A 17,131-nucleotide genomic window follows, 5' to 3' on the forward strand; every position below is an offset into this window, starting at 1 on the left:
AACACTTGTGTCCAAAGCTACTATGCTGTTGGGTATCACAGACACAAGGTTGTAGGTTTGGTTTGAAAAGTGGTCCTCAAACCCCCCCCCCCCCCCCCCAAAACCAAACATTTATATCAATACTGTAAATAACATGATGAGATGAGCTACAGGGCTTTCCAAACACACACTCCACTGATCTAGCGTTGCACTCCTATAACATTGTTGGACAAAAAACAATTTAGCAGAGACAGAAAAATTGTCTTTTTCATTCCACGCATTCTTCCTTCTTGTCAAAATGTAATCGACCACGCACAGTTTGGTCGGAGATTCAGGTGTGATGTACTAATAGCGGCCAATGTAGCCTTCAGTCGAATATTGACTGTTAACAAAAATATAGATGAGACTAGTTTGTAACCCAAAAAACATGCAAGAGAGGAGTTTGCTGTCATTTTTAGAGCCCTGCATGGCCCCTCTCATACTGCAGGCACAACCTCATCGGAGGGTAGCTCAGTTAGCAGTCCCTCTCTTCTAGCCTCTGAATTAAGGTGTCAGGATAGAAAGAAGACGTTTATACAGACGATATACACGCGAAATAAAATCAAACTATAACTGCAAAATTGCGGGGGACAAAAACAGGAGCACAGACAGTCGAGCTTTGAATAAACGGACATAAACTATGAATAAGCAGTCTGGATAAACCTCTGAGGTTATGCTACCCAGCTCGTAGAAGTAAACAACTTCCATTACACTTCAGATGAAGACTTATCAAAGTATATAAGTTTGTGGCATGTATATGTAACAAAATGAAATGTAAACATTATGAATAGCTCGAGTCAAATTGTTCTGCATTGCACAGGTTCCCACTTTAACAAGAACATGCCCAGACCTTTGTGAAGCCACTTAACTACAGTAAAAGCATACAAATGGCCTATACACAGTTGCATAACAAGATTGTAAATCTGAGTGGGGGGTCCTAAAGGTTTTCAGCTTGAAGTCCTTTTATTTATTTAATTTAGTGACGATGACCAAAGAGGAGAGTGACTTAACTGCAAATAGACATGCTGGCTTTAAAACAAGAACTAGAGTCAAAGGGGAAATGGAACACATTTAAAGTCTCTGAAGTGAAAGGAAAACAAGCCGGGACCCATTTAGGGATTTTGTGTTTTTAGGGGGGAAATCTGGGCCAACTTTGCCAAGGACACAGGTGTCAAGAAGTGTTCAGTCTGCATGGACCAACGGGGAACGTCTGGGGGCAAACTGAAACCTGGTTCGTTTAGTCTGTGCTCTAAGTCTTAGTCTCAGCTCTTGAGATTTAAAACAGATATTTAGCATATTCCATGAATAAAAATCAGACAAACTTAAAAATAAACATTCTGCAGTTGCGGAAAACAAAAGCAATCGTCTCGATTATCAATTTAACGAGAAACAAAGTTTCTAAAACACAACGCCAAGGCCAGGAAGTTGAAAATGAAAAGGATACAGGGATAGAACCCCCCCCCCCCCCCAACAGTTTCCCACCACATTAACAGTGCTCACCATTGAAACCAGAGGCATGTCAAAAGTAACAAAAACCATCCTAATCCTTCAATTGGATTCATGGATCGCAGCCCATTCTGGAACCAGCTGCTGCGCTCTCTCTCAACTTCTAGCCTCCCTCTGTCTCTCTCTCTCCACATCCACTGTGAAAAACACACACACATCCACACCGTCCGGACTGCTGGCGTAGAATCAGTCCAAGAAGCTGTGTGACGACTAAGAACACTGCCAGGTCATTCTCCCCCCATCAAGAGACTGGTGTTGAACTTCATTCGATCTTCAAGCGACCCGTTCCAGCTGACAGGGTCCGGGTTCTGCGGTGTCTGGCTGTCGCGTCCTGCCGTGCCCCACAGCAGCTCCTCTTCGAACAAGGACGTATCTCTGTCCTGCCCTGCTGGCCAAACAGTCAGTGGTTGCATTTCATACAGACACTGGCCTGAAGTCATAGCAACCAGGAGGATCCTGCCTCATTGTGTCGGGCAGGAAAGAGGAGGCAGGGTCGGGGGGGGGGGTAGGCTGATCTGAATATTTGAAGGCGGAGCCAGGGTGACAGATTGTAGGGAGCTCCCTAGTCCAAACACACATCCTGGTGCTCTTTAGGTCATTCTCAATCAACTCACTACTTATGCAAGATTAGCTTTCCATCCAAGCTATTACCTGAATAACACCAAGCAAATTACAGGGTGACTGTAAACAGATGGGATGCTTCATTCTTTACTTACTATTTTAAGTTGGGCCACTATTCTTTGTGCTATCTCAAATCCCTGTTTTGCCTGGAGACCCGTGAACAATGCCATGCTCGCTGGCCAAAACAAGGAACAAGAAATGTCCCGATAATGACCGAACAGGAAATCCCCTTTGTTTACTTGCATGTTTCAGCACATTTTAATAAGCTGTTTATCCCCAGTAGATCAGCTAAAGCACCAGCACCTCCTTTAAGACCAGCAGAAAAGTCTGGCAACTTTGAAGCTATTTAGCCAATCGACAGAAAATTCATCTGCAACAATTTCGCTATTTGATATTTTATAGACTAAACAATGATGAAGAAAATTACTGTTTTTGAAGCACTAAAACTATTTATGCTAAATACTACTTATATTTCTGCAGGTAATAACACTAATATAATTTACATCAGCCCAAGCAAATATACCCTCATAGTAAACACTAAGCCGCTCCGCTTCGGGTCTGCCGAACTAATTATGTTTACAAGGTTTTCCTTGTGCCTCCTGTGTAAACGTGTCAGTCAGAACAGAGGGCAGCCAGATAGATCCGCAGCTCTTTTTGTGATAAAGCTATACTCTCTCTGGGGACTGCGACTTGTGTATTGGGTCCCGTCGGGGCCTGTCACGCTAACAATATCAAGCCTTGTGTCCCCTCACAGCCTTATCTTATCGGAGTGGTTTGTGGCATTAACCTTGGTCTGGAAAAGAGAAAATCTTTAAATGGGAAGGGATTGTATTAAAAATAAGTGGGGACAAAGACAGAGCAAAGAGACCCCCCCCTTCTCTCCTCCCTATGCTACTCCCTTCATGGTAGTCAACTGATAACAACTCTCCTTGATCAGGTGGGTTGATTAACGATGAGAAAACAGCGTTTCACTGACCTTCCTGAGGGCGCGCGCGCGCACGCACACACACACACACACACACACACACACACACACACACACACACACACACACACACACAGGAAATAGAAACTAAAATAAATCCCCCGGTGGTCAACACCTGCTGCATGTTTCAAGGCTGTTTCAGTTCCAATAATGAAGACCTGAAGCAACAGTGACACAAAAACAAGCCCTCAGCCTGAGGTGAGAGATGTGAAGCAATGAATGAGGTGCCAGTCACCATCACATTTCAACTCATTTACAAACAGACACATTTAGCAGAAGAGATGAATAAAAACAAATGGGGAAAAAAAGGGATAATAGTGGTTGACATCAAATTAAGAAAAACAACAGTTTAAGCTTGTGAATCAGCGTAAACATACAACTGATGGTTATTTTCATAATGGATTTTTTGCTCAATCGATCATTGTCAGACAATAGTGGAAAAAAACGTCTGTCATCATTTCCCACAGCTCAAGATAACTACTTCAGATGCATCCAAAACGCAAATATGCTCACTTTGCTCTCATGCATGACGCAGAAAAGCCTCATATTTGACAAGCTAGAACCAACAAATGTTTGCCATTTTTGCTTTAAAAAAATTATTATATATAAAAAAAAGAAAGATTATTAATCAAAATAACAATTGTTCGATCGCCTAATTTGTGCAGCTTTTTTTGATTGCCACTGCCAACAGAAGCAGCAAGTAATGCTACTTTATTGAAGCTCCTACATCATCTTCGCACTGCACACAGACGCGTCACCAGACGTCTCACCTGACAGTCGGTCGGTTTCCCGTCAGTAGGAAGTGACTGAGGAATCTCTGAGTCCACATGCAGCACGTCCCAGCTGTGCCAGGATGACAAACGACCAAAACGAACCATTTTTCCACAGAACAAAAGAAAACAAAATTCCCCAAAACCTCACATTAAAAAAAAAAAAAAAAGTAAACAAAAGTAAAAGTAATTCTAAAAGTCAAGAAGAATCCATTTCTAGGAAATCACAATCCAGACACAAGGTCAGAGCAGAGAGAAGCATTGCAGCTACTTCCATGCCTACCTGATACTGTGTACCGCAGGCCAACGGTCACACAAATGACAATCATGAAAAGGTGTGTTCACCCTGAAGTAATCTCCACCTTTAGGCATCAGGGGAAGTCCTTTGTCTTTCCACACACACACACCTTTCCAGCACACACACACCTTTCCAGCACACACACACCTCCTCAGCTTTCTGTAGCTCCTCCCACACCATATGGAGAATAAATAATGGTTTCCCAGCACCTCGTATAATTAGTTTAATTAGTGTGCGTGGTGAAAAACACAAGTAATCTTAACTGGACGAGCTGGATTCAACAATTAAGTAACGTAACATAACATTTCCAAAAGCATCATGTTATTCCCCAAATTCAGTGAAGAAGAAATAAATGGCGACACGACATAATTTAGGGACGTGAATCATTTTTTGCACAAACGATTATTCTGCTGATATTTGTTTGATTAATGGATTAAATATGAGAAAATTGTGAAAAAAATCAGTTTCCCAGAGACCTAAAGAAATATTCAGTTTCCAAATTTTATCAAACTGAGACATGCAGCAAATTCTCAGAAGCTGAAATCAGAGAATATTTTGCCTTTTCTGCTTGAAAAACTAAGTGCAGCCTAATTCTGTGGTGATTTAATGACTAACCTTTGCAGCTCTGATATACTAAAATGAATCTAGTTTGTACAGCATATACAAACATATGCGACATTGTATTATGGTATGCAAACATCTTATTATTTAGGTTCAAGGTTTTGTCTGTTAAACTAACACTGATGTCTGGGATGAAATTAAACTGCATCCACACTTGAAACTAAGCAAACTCTTGAGTCTAATATTTATGTCAAAGCCCTTAACAACTCCTTCACAGATACTTCTCACTCTATTAACAAACTATACCGACTGTTGTATGGAACACCTCATGTTTCAGCTCAATGAAGCCCTGTGTGGCCGCCGTTGATTCAGCCGTTGTCATTGAAAGTGGCTCTGTGTCCGTCGACAATTGACCCCATTGTGAGCCGTCGGAGAGGCCAGACAGTGAGAGAAGAGGAGGCTGTTGGATGCGATAGCCCGACTGAGGGACAATCTCCACCACATTACCATCCACAGTTGTGTAATGCAGATGTGTGAAAACATTCCGCATGACCCGGATAGAAAAAGAGGAAATAAATGACAATTGCTCCTGCCAAACGTCAATACAATATCATTCAAAGCAGACTGTAGAAAACGCATGTCTCTCTGTCTTGTGTTCAGTAAACTAACAGTAAGAAGGCGAAACACTCCTTTCACTGTCTCCCCAGCTGAAATGTTGGCTTTCTACGTCATCAGTGTTTTTAGCCCTGAAGGCTTTTCCAGAGCTTTTGTCAGCGACTGTATTTTACAGAGTCCTCGTCTGTTATGAAACAACACTATCTACCTCTTCTGTCTATTGCGTAAGGATTCTATAAATCACTTTAACATATTTTTACATAAAATCCAGTTTCTTTTCATTAAAAAAAAACCACACAGACACATTTCAGTACCACACATGTATTGAGGTTTAGAATTGGGTATTTAAGGTTTTTCCTGCTGTGATGGAGGAGGGCCTTAGGAGCGCCTGAGCACTGACACACATATGGAGGATCTATTACCCGACATTAACTCCTTGGGAAATGCCAAAACCATCCAACTGCAAAACTGTAATGTGATCCTGGTCAATCTCTGGATCCACTAATTTTACTGTGATTTAAAACACTTCACCCTGCTGCATGGGTTTTATGTGTTTAATAACCTGATTCAGAGACAGAGCTGCAAGGTTGGGTCGCCACTTTAGTGTTGTTTTCAGCATTATATGGCAACTGACGGTCATGTGTTATATATATAAAAAAAATTAAAAAAAGCTGATAGAGAGCGAGGATCAATGTATGTGCTGACTGAACACCACAAGATCCCAGACAGTCGAGTTATCTTTATGACGACTGTAAAACTTGCAGTTTCACTTCTCAGGAAAAGGAGAGGCCTGAACCGTGTGTGTGTTCCCAAAAGCTGCCGTAATACTGGAGCAGTAATGCAGATATTTTGTAAGTCCCATGTGTAAAAAAAAAAAGTTTTGTTTTTTTGCTACAACCTGACGTCATACTGCTCTGTTTATAGTCCAAAAACATCCTGAGCCCTGACCTTGGGGATAAATGACTTCAACATAGCAAACGGGTCAAATGAGTCACAGCCTTTACGGCGTATTCAGTGCAGTTTTCGATTTGAATTAACGCTGCAGCAAAACACGGTTACTGGGTGGATGTGCATCTCCTCCACTCAACTATGTACAATACAGGATGTTGAATGTTTCTCTGATGTTGTAAATGTGTTTTTTTTTTAAATCACCCACTGGGCTGTGCAAGTTAAAAGTTGAACCTGTTTTAGATCAGTTGATACACTGCTGATATTGTAAGGGGCAGCGGTGCTTTGTAGGAACTATCAGCAAAGGATGGAATGTGTCCTCGACCAATCGGAGAGAGCATGGCCGAGGCTCCCCCGTTGTAAAATAATCAATCTGGATCATCAAAGCTCTCTGCAGCCTATCACAACGCTGCCAGCGCCTATAAAACGTAGCATACACGCAATAATAAACTTGATTGAAATACCCCATTTAAACCAAAGAGTAAAACTCTGTTCAGAAAAGGACAGGACTTGGCTGCGTTTCCTCTGAAGCCTGGCACAAGCCGCTGCCATGCCAGGCCATGAATCCGGTCACTAGGCAAATATCTGAACTTCTTTGAGCAAAAGGGCCTTGATTCCATAAAAAGCAGGCACGCATGTTTTTTTTAATGGCGAGGGCCAAAGCTGCTGCCATGGAAACACAAAGAACTGCAGTCGGTGCCCACATGTCCAAGTAGAGCTTTTGTCCTCCAAAATAGCTTTCATAAAATATGGGCTGGCACCCAACGCGGATCACAGGGTTTCTGCTGTTGAGTCTGTTAAAGACAAAAGGGGATCCAATAGACTTCATTGAGCTCGGGCTCTACGGCAGGAGGCTCTTATGAGCGTCCAAGATTGAGATAATTTATGACTCATTCATACCAAATAGTTTCACGCAGACGGAAAAATTAGAAATGTAGGGCTGCAAATCACATATCATTTTTCTGAATATTTTCTCGACTAACGAATCAATTATTTGGTCTATAAATATCAGAAAATGGTGATAAATGCCTTTCACAATTTCCAAGAGCCCAAGTTGACATATTCAAATAGCTGGCTTTGCCCGAACACCAGTCAAAACTCCAAATATATTTGTAGTTTACTAATTTATTTGCTAATATATATATACAAATATACTGACATTTGAGAAGCAGGAGGCAGTGAAGTTTTGCTTAAAGATCCTCTCCAAACATGTTTTTATGTAACCTGTGTGGCTGTCGATTGCACAAAGTCACGGCTATAGAACAATAACACCACCTGCGTTTAGATCGGTTCCCTATAAGCCTCGCTTTCACTTTGTAATTCTGTCTGCCACCGGGTCGCGATTTCCTGGGAAAATGAAGGCTTATTTTACAGCACAAAGGAAGAAGATGGAGCTTACGCCTATACGTATGAAGGTAATAAAACAACACAGAGGCTCCGCAGTCCGAACCAAGACAGCAATCTCTTTATTGCCTCCCACTCTGTTAACGGCGGCACATAAAGCTACCAAGTTATCTGTTGCCACTTTTGGACATAAAAACACCCTCTGCTTTGAATAATAATTTGTGTTGGACGTGATTTTTCTACAAACTATTTCAAATTGCATCTTCTCCTCCTCCCTCATTGAAAGAATCTATAAAAAAATGCCAAAGATGTTAATTACAAAAGCGCAACTGCTGGATACAGCATGTCTCCTCCTCCACTAAAATGTTCATTCTCAGTGTGTGTGCCCTTTAAGTTTCCACATCACACATCTGTAAGCTGTTTTGGAACATGATCGCCTAGCATCAAACTCTGACGTTCACTTTGCAGAAGGACGTATACAGCATCCAAGAGAAAGCACAATAAGCAAACATGTTGTTAAACGGGGAGGGGCTTAAATGGCTAATTAATCAATTTTCTGACAACTAATCGATGAATCAACTGATTGTTTTTATCTCTACAGAAATGTCCTTTGTCACTGCATTATGCTGCACTGCAGAGTGAAACCGTGCAGACAGCACCAACAGTCAGAAACTCGATATATTTTTGCCAGATATCCAACAGACGTTCACTAGAGCACATCACCGCCCCCCTGAGGACCGCACTCGTCACTGACATCACTCTCTCCACATTCAGTCAATAAAAATGACAAGTCATTACATGCAGTGCGAGTACAGTGACATACTTTGGCAAAATTCCTTGTGTGTCGTGCGTGTGGATGACACAAACAAAACAATATACAACAATTCACCACAGCAACATACGATCAGATACTGTATGACTAAAACTCTGCTTTCCTCAGCAACCCCCAGTGTTTATGTCTCCGCTTTGATGACTAATGTTGGTGACTAGCCGCCACAGATGGCTGGAAAATGCTTTAACCGAGCCTGTACCGGTTTCCCTGCCCAAAGCCATGATGACATCAAGTCTGTTTACAGTGTGTGCATGTACACACAATTAAACTCACCCGTTAATAGGTCTAGACTTACCTTAAGGGCTTTCAACAACCAATGACTGGTTTCAAGCACGTGATAGAGCACAAGCTAGAAGCCTAAACCTGAGCGAACGCCGAACTCAGAGAATGAGAATTATATACAAATTACCAACGGTGATCGGTGAGGCATCCAGTAATGCAAGTTTTAAAAGACATATCAATAACCTCTTTCTTAATTAATGAAAAAAGTTGTCATTTTAACCTGTCAACTTGTCAGAATCGACAGTCACCACCTTGAAATAAGAAGCTTACTTTTGTCTGAAATCAAGGGCTCCAAAATGATCTTTAAGAGCAAACAGCAAAGGGCCCATGCCACAGAGCTACAACATGAACCTGATGACGGTCTGCCCTGTTTCCATGCTACATGTTAGCCAGCCTAGCGGATCAGGATCCTGCAGCCTCTGAGAGTCCCTCATCAGTAACAAAACAACCACTTCCTGTAGCTGCAGGAAGTGCTGAAGTGGCACAAAGTGTTCCTGAGTTAACTCATCATCATATGAGACTCAAGGTAGGGCTAAGCAAATATTTTTGACCCAATACCTCAAAGTTAATATTGTGACGTAGAGATGACCATTTGTGCTTTCACAAAATATTCACATAATGAGATTTTTGATAAATACATCAGTAATGTGGATATACTGACTAAGCGGGTAAAGACAAATAATAGAACAGCTGGAACTGCCTGGTAACATCACAGGAAAACACAACCCGTATGCCATATTACGATATCCAGAATCAAAGACGATATCTAGTATATATACTAGATATCGATATAATACCGATATATTGCCCAGCCCTAACTCAAGGCTTCAGTCAGCAGTAACGAGCAGGCATGCACATACACGACGAGTGCGCACACAAAGACGCACGCGGCTGGCAGAAGAGTGAAACGGAAATCCAAAAATACATTCCCAGGGTTCTGCTGGGCACATGAAGGTAATACAATACGATGAGGTCATGGTGGGATTACCATGAGATACTGGCCCAAAGCATCATGGGACTGAAGGAAGAAGGGAGAGGATGTGAAGTTAGGGAAAATAGTAAAGGGTGTGGCAAAACAGTGCAAGTCACTGGGTGTGTGTGTGTGTGTGTGTGTGTGTTTGTGTGTGGTTTAAAGTGGTGATGTATTTTGGTTTGATGAGTCTGAGACACACTTAGGAGCTGGAGCGTCACATTAAACATATACTGTAATCCTGTTCGGCCAGATGCAACTCACCAACAGATCCACGGTTTCTTTGCGTCCCAGAGATCCATGCTCCGCCCTCTCGCTGCCTGGCGTGAGGATGTAGGGGCTCTGACCTCCGGACGGCTTCATGTTGGGCAGACTAAGCGACCGCAAGTCCTTCACACCCTGCTCCACCTTTAGCTCATCACCTAGCCGTGCTGGATTTAAAATAAAAACACAAGGAAGTTGAGCAGTCTAGGAAAGGGGAACCTGTAAAACATGCTTAAATCATTATTCATTTATGATCTGTATGATTTATCACTTTGATCAATGTGTTTTTTTCCGTTTTTTTAGTAATTTTCAACTGAGCACCACATCCAAGGCATTGATTTTGCCATTTTTTCTTTAAGTTAAATCCTGAAACAGGCTCTAATAAACAACAGAGGGGATTACACCAACCAAAGCAGGACAAAGGTTGACTTTCATTAAACTTGTAATATGATGAGGGGGTTTGGACACTTGAGGGCAGCAGAAACAAGTTGTTGACACAAAATTGATATAGATATGCAAACTGTTCACAATTTCCCCCCTGCAAATATAGAGCAACATTATTATTCATTCTGAGCCATGGTTCTGGCCACCTGATGAAATTAAAGTCTTATATTAACTCTCTTTCAGCTGTTTTTGGTCTCTACCAACTCCTGAGGGAAATATCTTTAGCTGCTTAATGCTCCACTGTGTTCATTAGATAGTCGCCAGCTTTGTCTGTATGCTCTTAAGTTTCTGGAGATGGTATATTTCTTAACAATCTTTTCTTAGAAAACAATGCTGTGAGAGCACTACGAGTGAACAAAAACAATAAAGTTGTAGGCTGAAAAACTAAATAACTAATGATAATGAGCTGAAACACGATCAATCGCATCCTGTAGCCGAGGGGAAGTGCAGAGCCAGCATATTGGTTAATATAAAAACACTGATTATAGCCACTTTCATGTTTGTTAAACCGAAGTGAAAAAATAGAGATGTGATTCAAGGTGCAGAACAATCAAGATTCTCAGTCGTCGATTTAATGAAAACCTCTTAACCCTCCAACCCAGAGCCAAGCCAGCTGTGGACCTCTGTGTTTCAGCCTACATGTAACTCCAGATTGCGGTCAAGAGCTGCTCGTTGGGAGGGTGACAATTTCAAAAGAATAGCAATTAGTCATGGAATAGGAGCTCTTTTATGGGAAGGCTTGAATGGTCCTTTGATCCGGTAACTGCAGCGAGTGTAACTGCAGTGTAATCGCAGAACAGAGGCACCGTTCCCAGTTTCCGCAGAGGCATCATGGGAAAGAAAGCTGCCAGAGTGCTCATGCTGCTAAGATGTTAATGGTGAACCTAAACCCTAAACCTTAGAAAGTTAAGACTGAAAAGATCCATTGTAAAAAAACAACAAAAAAAACATTCGATTTCTTCTTGGGATTCATGGGAATCTTAATCACATATCTGGAAAAAGATTGAGTAGAGCAGTGACTTTTTTTCTCCCTTGTAGTGCTGATAACTTCTAAGGATACAGTCTACTCCTTTTTCCTCCTAGTCAGAAACAAGGGTGTGAGAGGAAACCGGCGTCCGCCATCTGTCCTGCTCAGTCATTGTTAAAGGCACACGGATAAGAATGGCGTGACGTCGAAATAACACCAAAGTACACGACTGAAAGGCTACCTACCTTCTATGAACAAAGTGAAACCTGTCGTAATGTATTTTACCAGTTTATGGGGAGATCGTTTGCCCACAGATCTTTTACAAACATTCAACAACTGAATGATAACTATGATAGAAGTAAAAATAAGTGGAAACCGCCAACATGACTCATCTAATACCAGCAGCGTCGTTAGTCATTTTCAATGAAATCTGTTTTAAGAGTTGGTGAAAATTCACAGTACACTTAAAAAAACAAACAATAGAACAAAAGAAAAAAGAAACAAAGAAAAGTGTTCATCTTTCGTTTGTGGGCGTATTTTACCTTGAAGAAAATCTCTCACCAACACAAAACACTTTACTTATAGTTTAACCATTATGTGTCATTGATGGATTCATGACTTAAATAAATAGGTTGCCTTAAGATCAAACACAAAGGGTAACAGGACAAAGACAATGGGGTGATATTTACTATCGCAAACATTTTGCACTGTATTGCATTTGAAAATTATTTAATTAATTTAAATTCAATTTTAACGGCACTCAAGGTCAACTTACATCAACACAGGATCAGCAACAAAACACACAATAAGCAACAGAGCATAGCTCAGCAATGAGTAGCATCATATAAATAGCATCGTATAAAAATACGCTGCAGCTAAAATGAGTAAGTTAGTTTAAAAGATCAACAGAGGATAGGGCGTTATTGCAAGATGGGCTTGTTTCTGCGCTGAAAGTCGTCGATGGGAAATGTGGTGTGTTTTTACCTTTGACTTTGAGGTAGTGTCCTCCAAAACGGTAGGCCTCAAAGTTGAGGGACAGCGGTGTGTTGGACTGATCCAGGAACAAGTCGACCCGGGACAGCTCGATGCCATTCCTCTCAAACACTGGACCTAGAACCTCTCTGGTAGCACAGGGAAAGAAGAGGCTGTTAGTTACGGTTCATATCAAACCCTTGCAATACATTTTACCTTTCCACTCCCCTCTCCCCCGCTTACCTCAGAGTTTTCTTTTTCATTGCAGGTACGATTTCTGTGTTTATGTCCACGTTGAGATCAAACTTAAGGCTGAAGCACTCCTTACTGGGGTCCTGCAGAGGGAACAGACACACTGTTAGTTTACACAGGTGGGGCTGCAGCCCTGCTGGTCCGCCCCCGGGCTCGTGCTGCACATGTGCTCTCAGGAGATCCACAGGGGGGCTCCTTCTCACTACACTGCCTGACTCAGGCACAGAGCAGCCTGGGAGATACCATTATGTTATCAGCATTTCAGAGGGTAATGGTGGCTGCGACACCATTTATGAAAAGTGCTCCTACAAATAACTCTGAGTAGTGGTTTCCTGAGGAGACGTTTTTTGTGTTCCACGTGTCAGTGTGATTACTTACGTCAGTGTGTCGTCTCCGTGTCTTCTTTTTCACCAACTTCATCCCCCCTGTTTTACGATCCCTGCAAAACAGTAACACACACATTATTGTACCCAACATGTGAGAAAATGCTGAAAGTGTCTATGAAGACTTAAAAAGGAGACGTCTAACTGTCAGGAGACACATTTAATGGCTGTAATTTATCCTCCAGTGAGCAAAGAAAACGAGTTCCACTGGCATGCAGGAATACATGAACACTAGCACGGTGATAACGGAAAGGTTACCGACCCTCGGTCACTGCTCCCCTCATCCTCTTCCTCCAGGTCTGAGGGGGGGCTGGTGCGCGGGGGACAGGAGCGCGTGGACACGTTTCGAGCCAGGATGGAGGCTAGAAGGTAAAAAAAAAACAAAAAAAAAAAACAACAGCAGTCATTTCTTCTGTTGGATCACAACTACGGCGACCTTTAAAGGGCTGGTTCACCCAAATTAAATAGAGGCAGGTTTTCTCTCCTGCCTCCAGTGGTATCTCGCCACGTAGATAGTTTTTATTTGTCAAGGTTTTGATATGTCTGTGTTTTCAGACATGCATTGATGATTACACAAATCCTAAAAGTTAAAACATGTGGGAAAGGAAAATAAATTGATTACATGTTTTGCGTTTGTCACTCTGATGAGGCAATGGGTATAACCTTCACTGTAAGAGCAGGATTAACAAATAAAGAAAGTCTACCTTGAGGCTGCAAGTCAAATCGGGGGTGCCGGTCAAAGTGCATGTTGTCCGAGTTCTCCGAATGGCTGCGTGAGTCACATGACTCACACAGGTGAAGGGGGCTTTTGTTATTCAAGTCTTGGCAGTCTGGGTGGTGGCAAACCTATAAAAGCAGAAACAGAGGGGGCAAGAGGACAAGAGAAAGTCAGGTCACATAACTGCCAAGTACACAAGGTCCCTGCATTAAAATACAAAAACATTTTAAAAGACTGGCTCAAGGTGAATGGTAAAACAGTCACACACATTAAGAATAAATATCTCCCTGCCTGACTACTGTTTCTGCAACGATTAAATGAGCACAGAGGCTGCTATGGGCATTCCTGAGGTTTGGTCACTCCCAGCTTCTCACCATCTGTCCCCCTCTGTGGGATGACAACTAATTGACTTAAAGTTAGTATTTCACCTTTTGTGCTGATCTGGGAACAGCTTACCCTCACATAATCCCAAATTGTATCCCGAGCGGTGAAACACTAAAACTGACCACAGGTCGGTTACTGGGAGACCTCCAGGCCGCAGAGCTCCAAAAGCTCCGGAGCCGAGACGACGGGCAGCAGAAGGCTGCAGGATTAAAGATCTCTCCGTCTCGGCCCAGACGGATCCGACACCCACCCCACCGCTGTTCTCCCTCACCTCGAGAGCACCAATGGGCTCTTCTGCATCTCATCAGCCGTCCCCGTGTCACCCATCGGCATCACCCACACTCGGCTGCTCAGGAAGCGAGCACGTATGGGGAGATACAATGGAGGTCCCGCTAATGTACTTCCTGCCATTGTTTTCATGTACTCAGGAGGAGCAGTGTGTCTGTGCATGCGTGTGTGTGTGTGTGTAAATATGTGCACAACAGGGGTTTGAGCGCAAGCAAGGGAGTCTAGCTTTCATGTCAACACAACAACTATTAATATGCAAGAGGTAGACGCCATGCGCTGACAAAACACTGTTATAAAAGCCCGTCTGGAGTAACTATCTTGTTGCAGATTCGCTGCCACAAACCCTAGCTGGACATAACAGAATGGAAGTAGAATCGAGCTACACAGATTTTAATACAAATGACTCTCTGTCCCCACTCCTGGTACTCTACCGTCATATTCTGCAGATTAGAGCAGGAGTCTCCCCCACTCCTGCAATTCGCCTCCATATCCATGCCAGAAGGCACCCAGGACCCAAATAAACATCCAAGTAGCCACCTCGTTGTCCTGCTAAATCACACTGCAACGTGCCCCCCAGTCAAGCCACGAGCTGCTTTATTAATCCACTCCTCTCAATGTCTAGCCAGGTATAATCTCAGAGTTTAAGGAGCAGGTCGCAGGGCTGGAGGAGGACAGAAGGGGGGAGGGAGGGATAAGGTTATGGGAGGGTGAGGAGTCACAAGAAAGATATAAAGCCAAGGCAGGAAGTAAGGAAAAAAAGTACAAAGCCCCCCTAATCTTGCATCCTAATTGGTGCCTGTGCTCTGTCAAAGCCATCTGACGGTCCTTCGCTATGAGCTCCGCAAGCCAGGGTCTTCTCCTCTTTTTCCCCTCTCTCCCTCCATTCTCTTCCTCTGCCACCAGCAGCACAGACTCCTCCCTTCCTGTCGTGCACCCAGGGTCACTCTACCCAGGCAGAGCCCCCAGAAAGAGGTTTAAAATAGAAAAGAGACCGAGAGGCAAGAGTCAGAGAGGCTCCGAGAATGGTTGTTGACTGTGGTGAACGCGAAAAGCTCTCATCCAGTAAGCACAACAAGGATAATTCCTGTTCACTACAACTTAAGTAATAATTCTAATTGTTATGGCTCAATTCTAACAGTTAGGATAATGTTGTACCTACTAAAGTAATTGCTGAGATTAAACTGTTCCACTTGCTCCACCTCAGCTCAATAGACAGGGGTGTGCATGTGGAGGTTAAACTCCGTTACATTATGATGCGTTTAGGCTTTGTTACAAAGAAATGAGTATTGGGCAAAGCTAAATTACTACGTTGTCATGATGTGTTCAAATGAAATCTTGTGCAATATAAAATAGATGGTACGATGGTGATGACATTAATTCTGTTCTCAGTACACAACCAGGGATGTTACCGGGTCCAGCAGCTTTACTCATATTCACTCTCGTCTGTTGGCTGTAGACAGACTGTACTTTGGCACAGTGGCGTACAAAAAATGTCATGACAATCCATCCAATATTTGTTGCGATATATTCAGTCTGGAACAAGTGGTGTGTTGTTCTTTGTGTAAACAAAGTGAGGTCCTGTTCAGTCTTGTGCTCACTGTGTAGTGACTATGGTAAAATCCAGGTAATTTCTCAATCGTTGCAGTCGGTGACGTTCAACTACTTGCAGGTACAGAGGAGGGAAGTGTCTCACCTCTGACTGAGTCACTGACCTCGACGCAACGCCTAATGGCCACACTGTCAAAGAGACAGCTTCCTGGCAGAGGCAAACTAGTCACAGAAATCTGTTATAACATCACCGGCTCATGCCTCTCTGAAGTCAACGTCAGAGCATGGCACGCACATTTTCGTGCAGCAGAGTCAAATGTCCCATCGCACAGGGGTGGTATGTTCTCCATGGAGGTGTGGAGACGGACGGCCGGGCCAGAGAAACACGAGCAACTCAGAAGCCATATTTAGACAATAGCTCCGATTGGTAGGCCTTCCTCACTATCAAGCTGCGGTGTTCACAGTCCTGCTGCAACTAAAGCCGCTGAAAATATCTGACGCTTTAGCCAAGACAAACGAGTGCATTAAGAAAAGGCTCAAAGAAAACTTGTAATCTTACATCCATGACAGACACTTGAAGACATAAACCCCCAAAAATGTTTGGGGGTTTATGTCAGGATATGTGCAATTCGGGATTTTTGCAATGCTCAACATTCCTAACAATGAGAGGGATGATTTGATACTTAAGGTACGAGGATGACCCAACTTTCCTTGTGCGTCCGTTTCTGGATATAGAGTCAGCTTTCCCAACATATCAAAGCGGAGGAGGATGTGTGTGAGTAAAGCTGACTGTAAGAGAATGTGACCGTGCGGGACAGCTGACAAGAGGCCATGCGTGCCTCCCTACCGTGAGTGTATGCGAGAGAAATGTGTCATGCGAGTCGCGTGTGTGTATACCCCCCACTCACATGACTGCCCTCAGATCTGGCTGGATTAGAGGGGAGGTTCAGGGGGTGAGCATGAGTGACTGTAGATGAAATACTGCTTGCACACACACACACCTGCATCCCCCTCAACAGCTGAGAACACACACACACACACACACTCTTTGTTTTGGCTCAGCCCATCAAACGCCACGTGGCACCTGCTTATGCCCCCTTGTTTCCACACATCCTGCAAACACACACACACACACACACACACACACACACACACACACAC

General features: G+C 43.1%; 1 protein-coding gene across 8 annotated transcripts in view; it reads right to left on the bottom strand.

Moving 5' to 3' along the window:
* plekhg5b (pleckstrin homology domain containing, family G (with RhoGef domain) member 5b) overlaps positions 1-17,131 on the bottom strand; it is a 59,150-nt gene that overhangs the window by 9,741 nt on the left and 32,278 nt on the right. For 6 of the 8 annotated variants that reach the window (XM_031845710.1, XM_031845715.1, XM_031845712.1 and 3 more), the window contains 6 exons: positions 13,737-13,878; positions 13,295-13,394; positions 13,028-13,088; positions 12,641-12,732; positions 12,410-12,546; positions 10,015-10,181 (listed from right to left, as the gene is read on the bottom strand). In XM_031845710.1, the coding sequence (XP_031701570.1) occupies positions 10,015-10,181; positions 12,410-12,546; positions 12,641-12,732; positions 13,028-13,088; positions 13,295-13,394; positions 13,737-13,878 (699 nt within the window). Of the gene's footprint in view, positions 1-10,014; positions 10,182-12,409; positions 12,547-12,640; positions 12,733-13,027; positions 13,089-13,294; positions 13,395-13,736; positions 14,168-14,853; positions 17,126-17,131 lie in introns of those variants that run through there. The other 2 variants (XM_031845714.1, XM_031845716.1) reach the window with 2 other exon arrangements.

This window comes from Anarrhichthys ocellatus, unplaced genomic scaffold, assembly GCF_004355925.1.
Source record: "Anarrhichthys ocellatus isolate YVR2014 unplaced genomic scaffold, GSC_Weel_1.0 scaffold5, whole genome shotgun sequence".
Lineage (NCBI taxonomy): Eukaryota > Metazoa > Chordata > Actinopteri > Perciformes > Anarhichadidae > Anarrhichthys > Anarrhichthys ocellatus.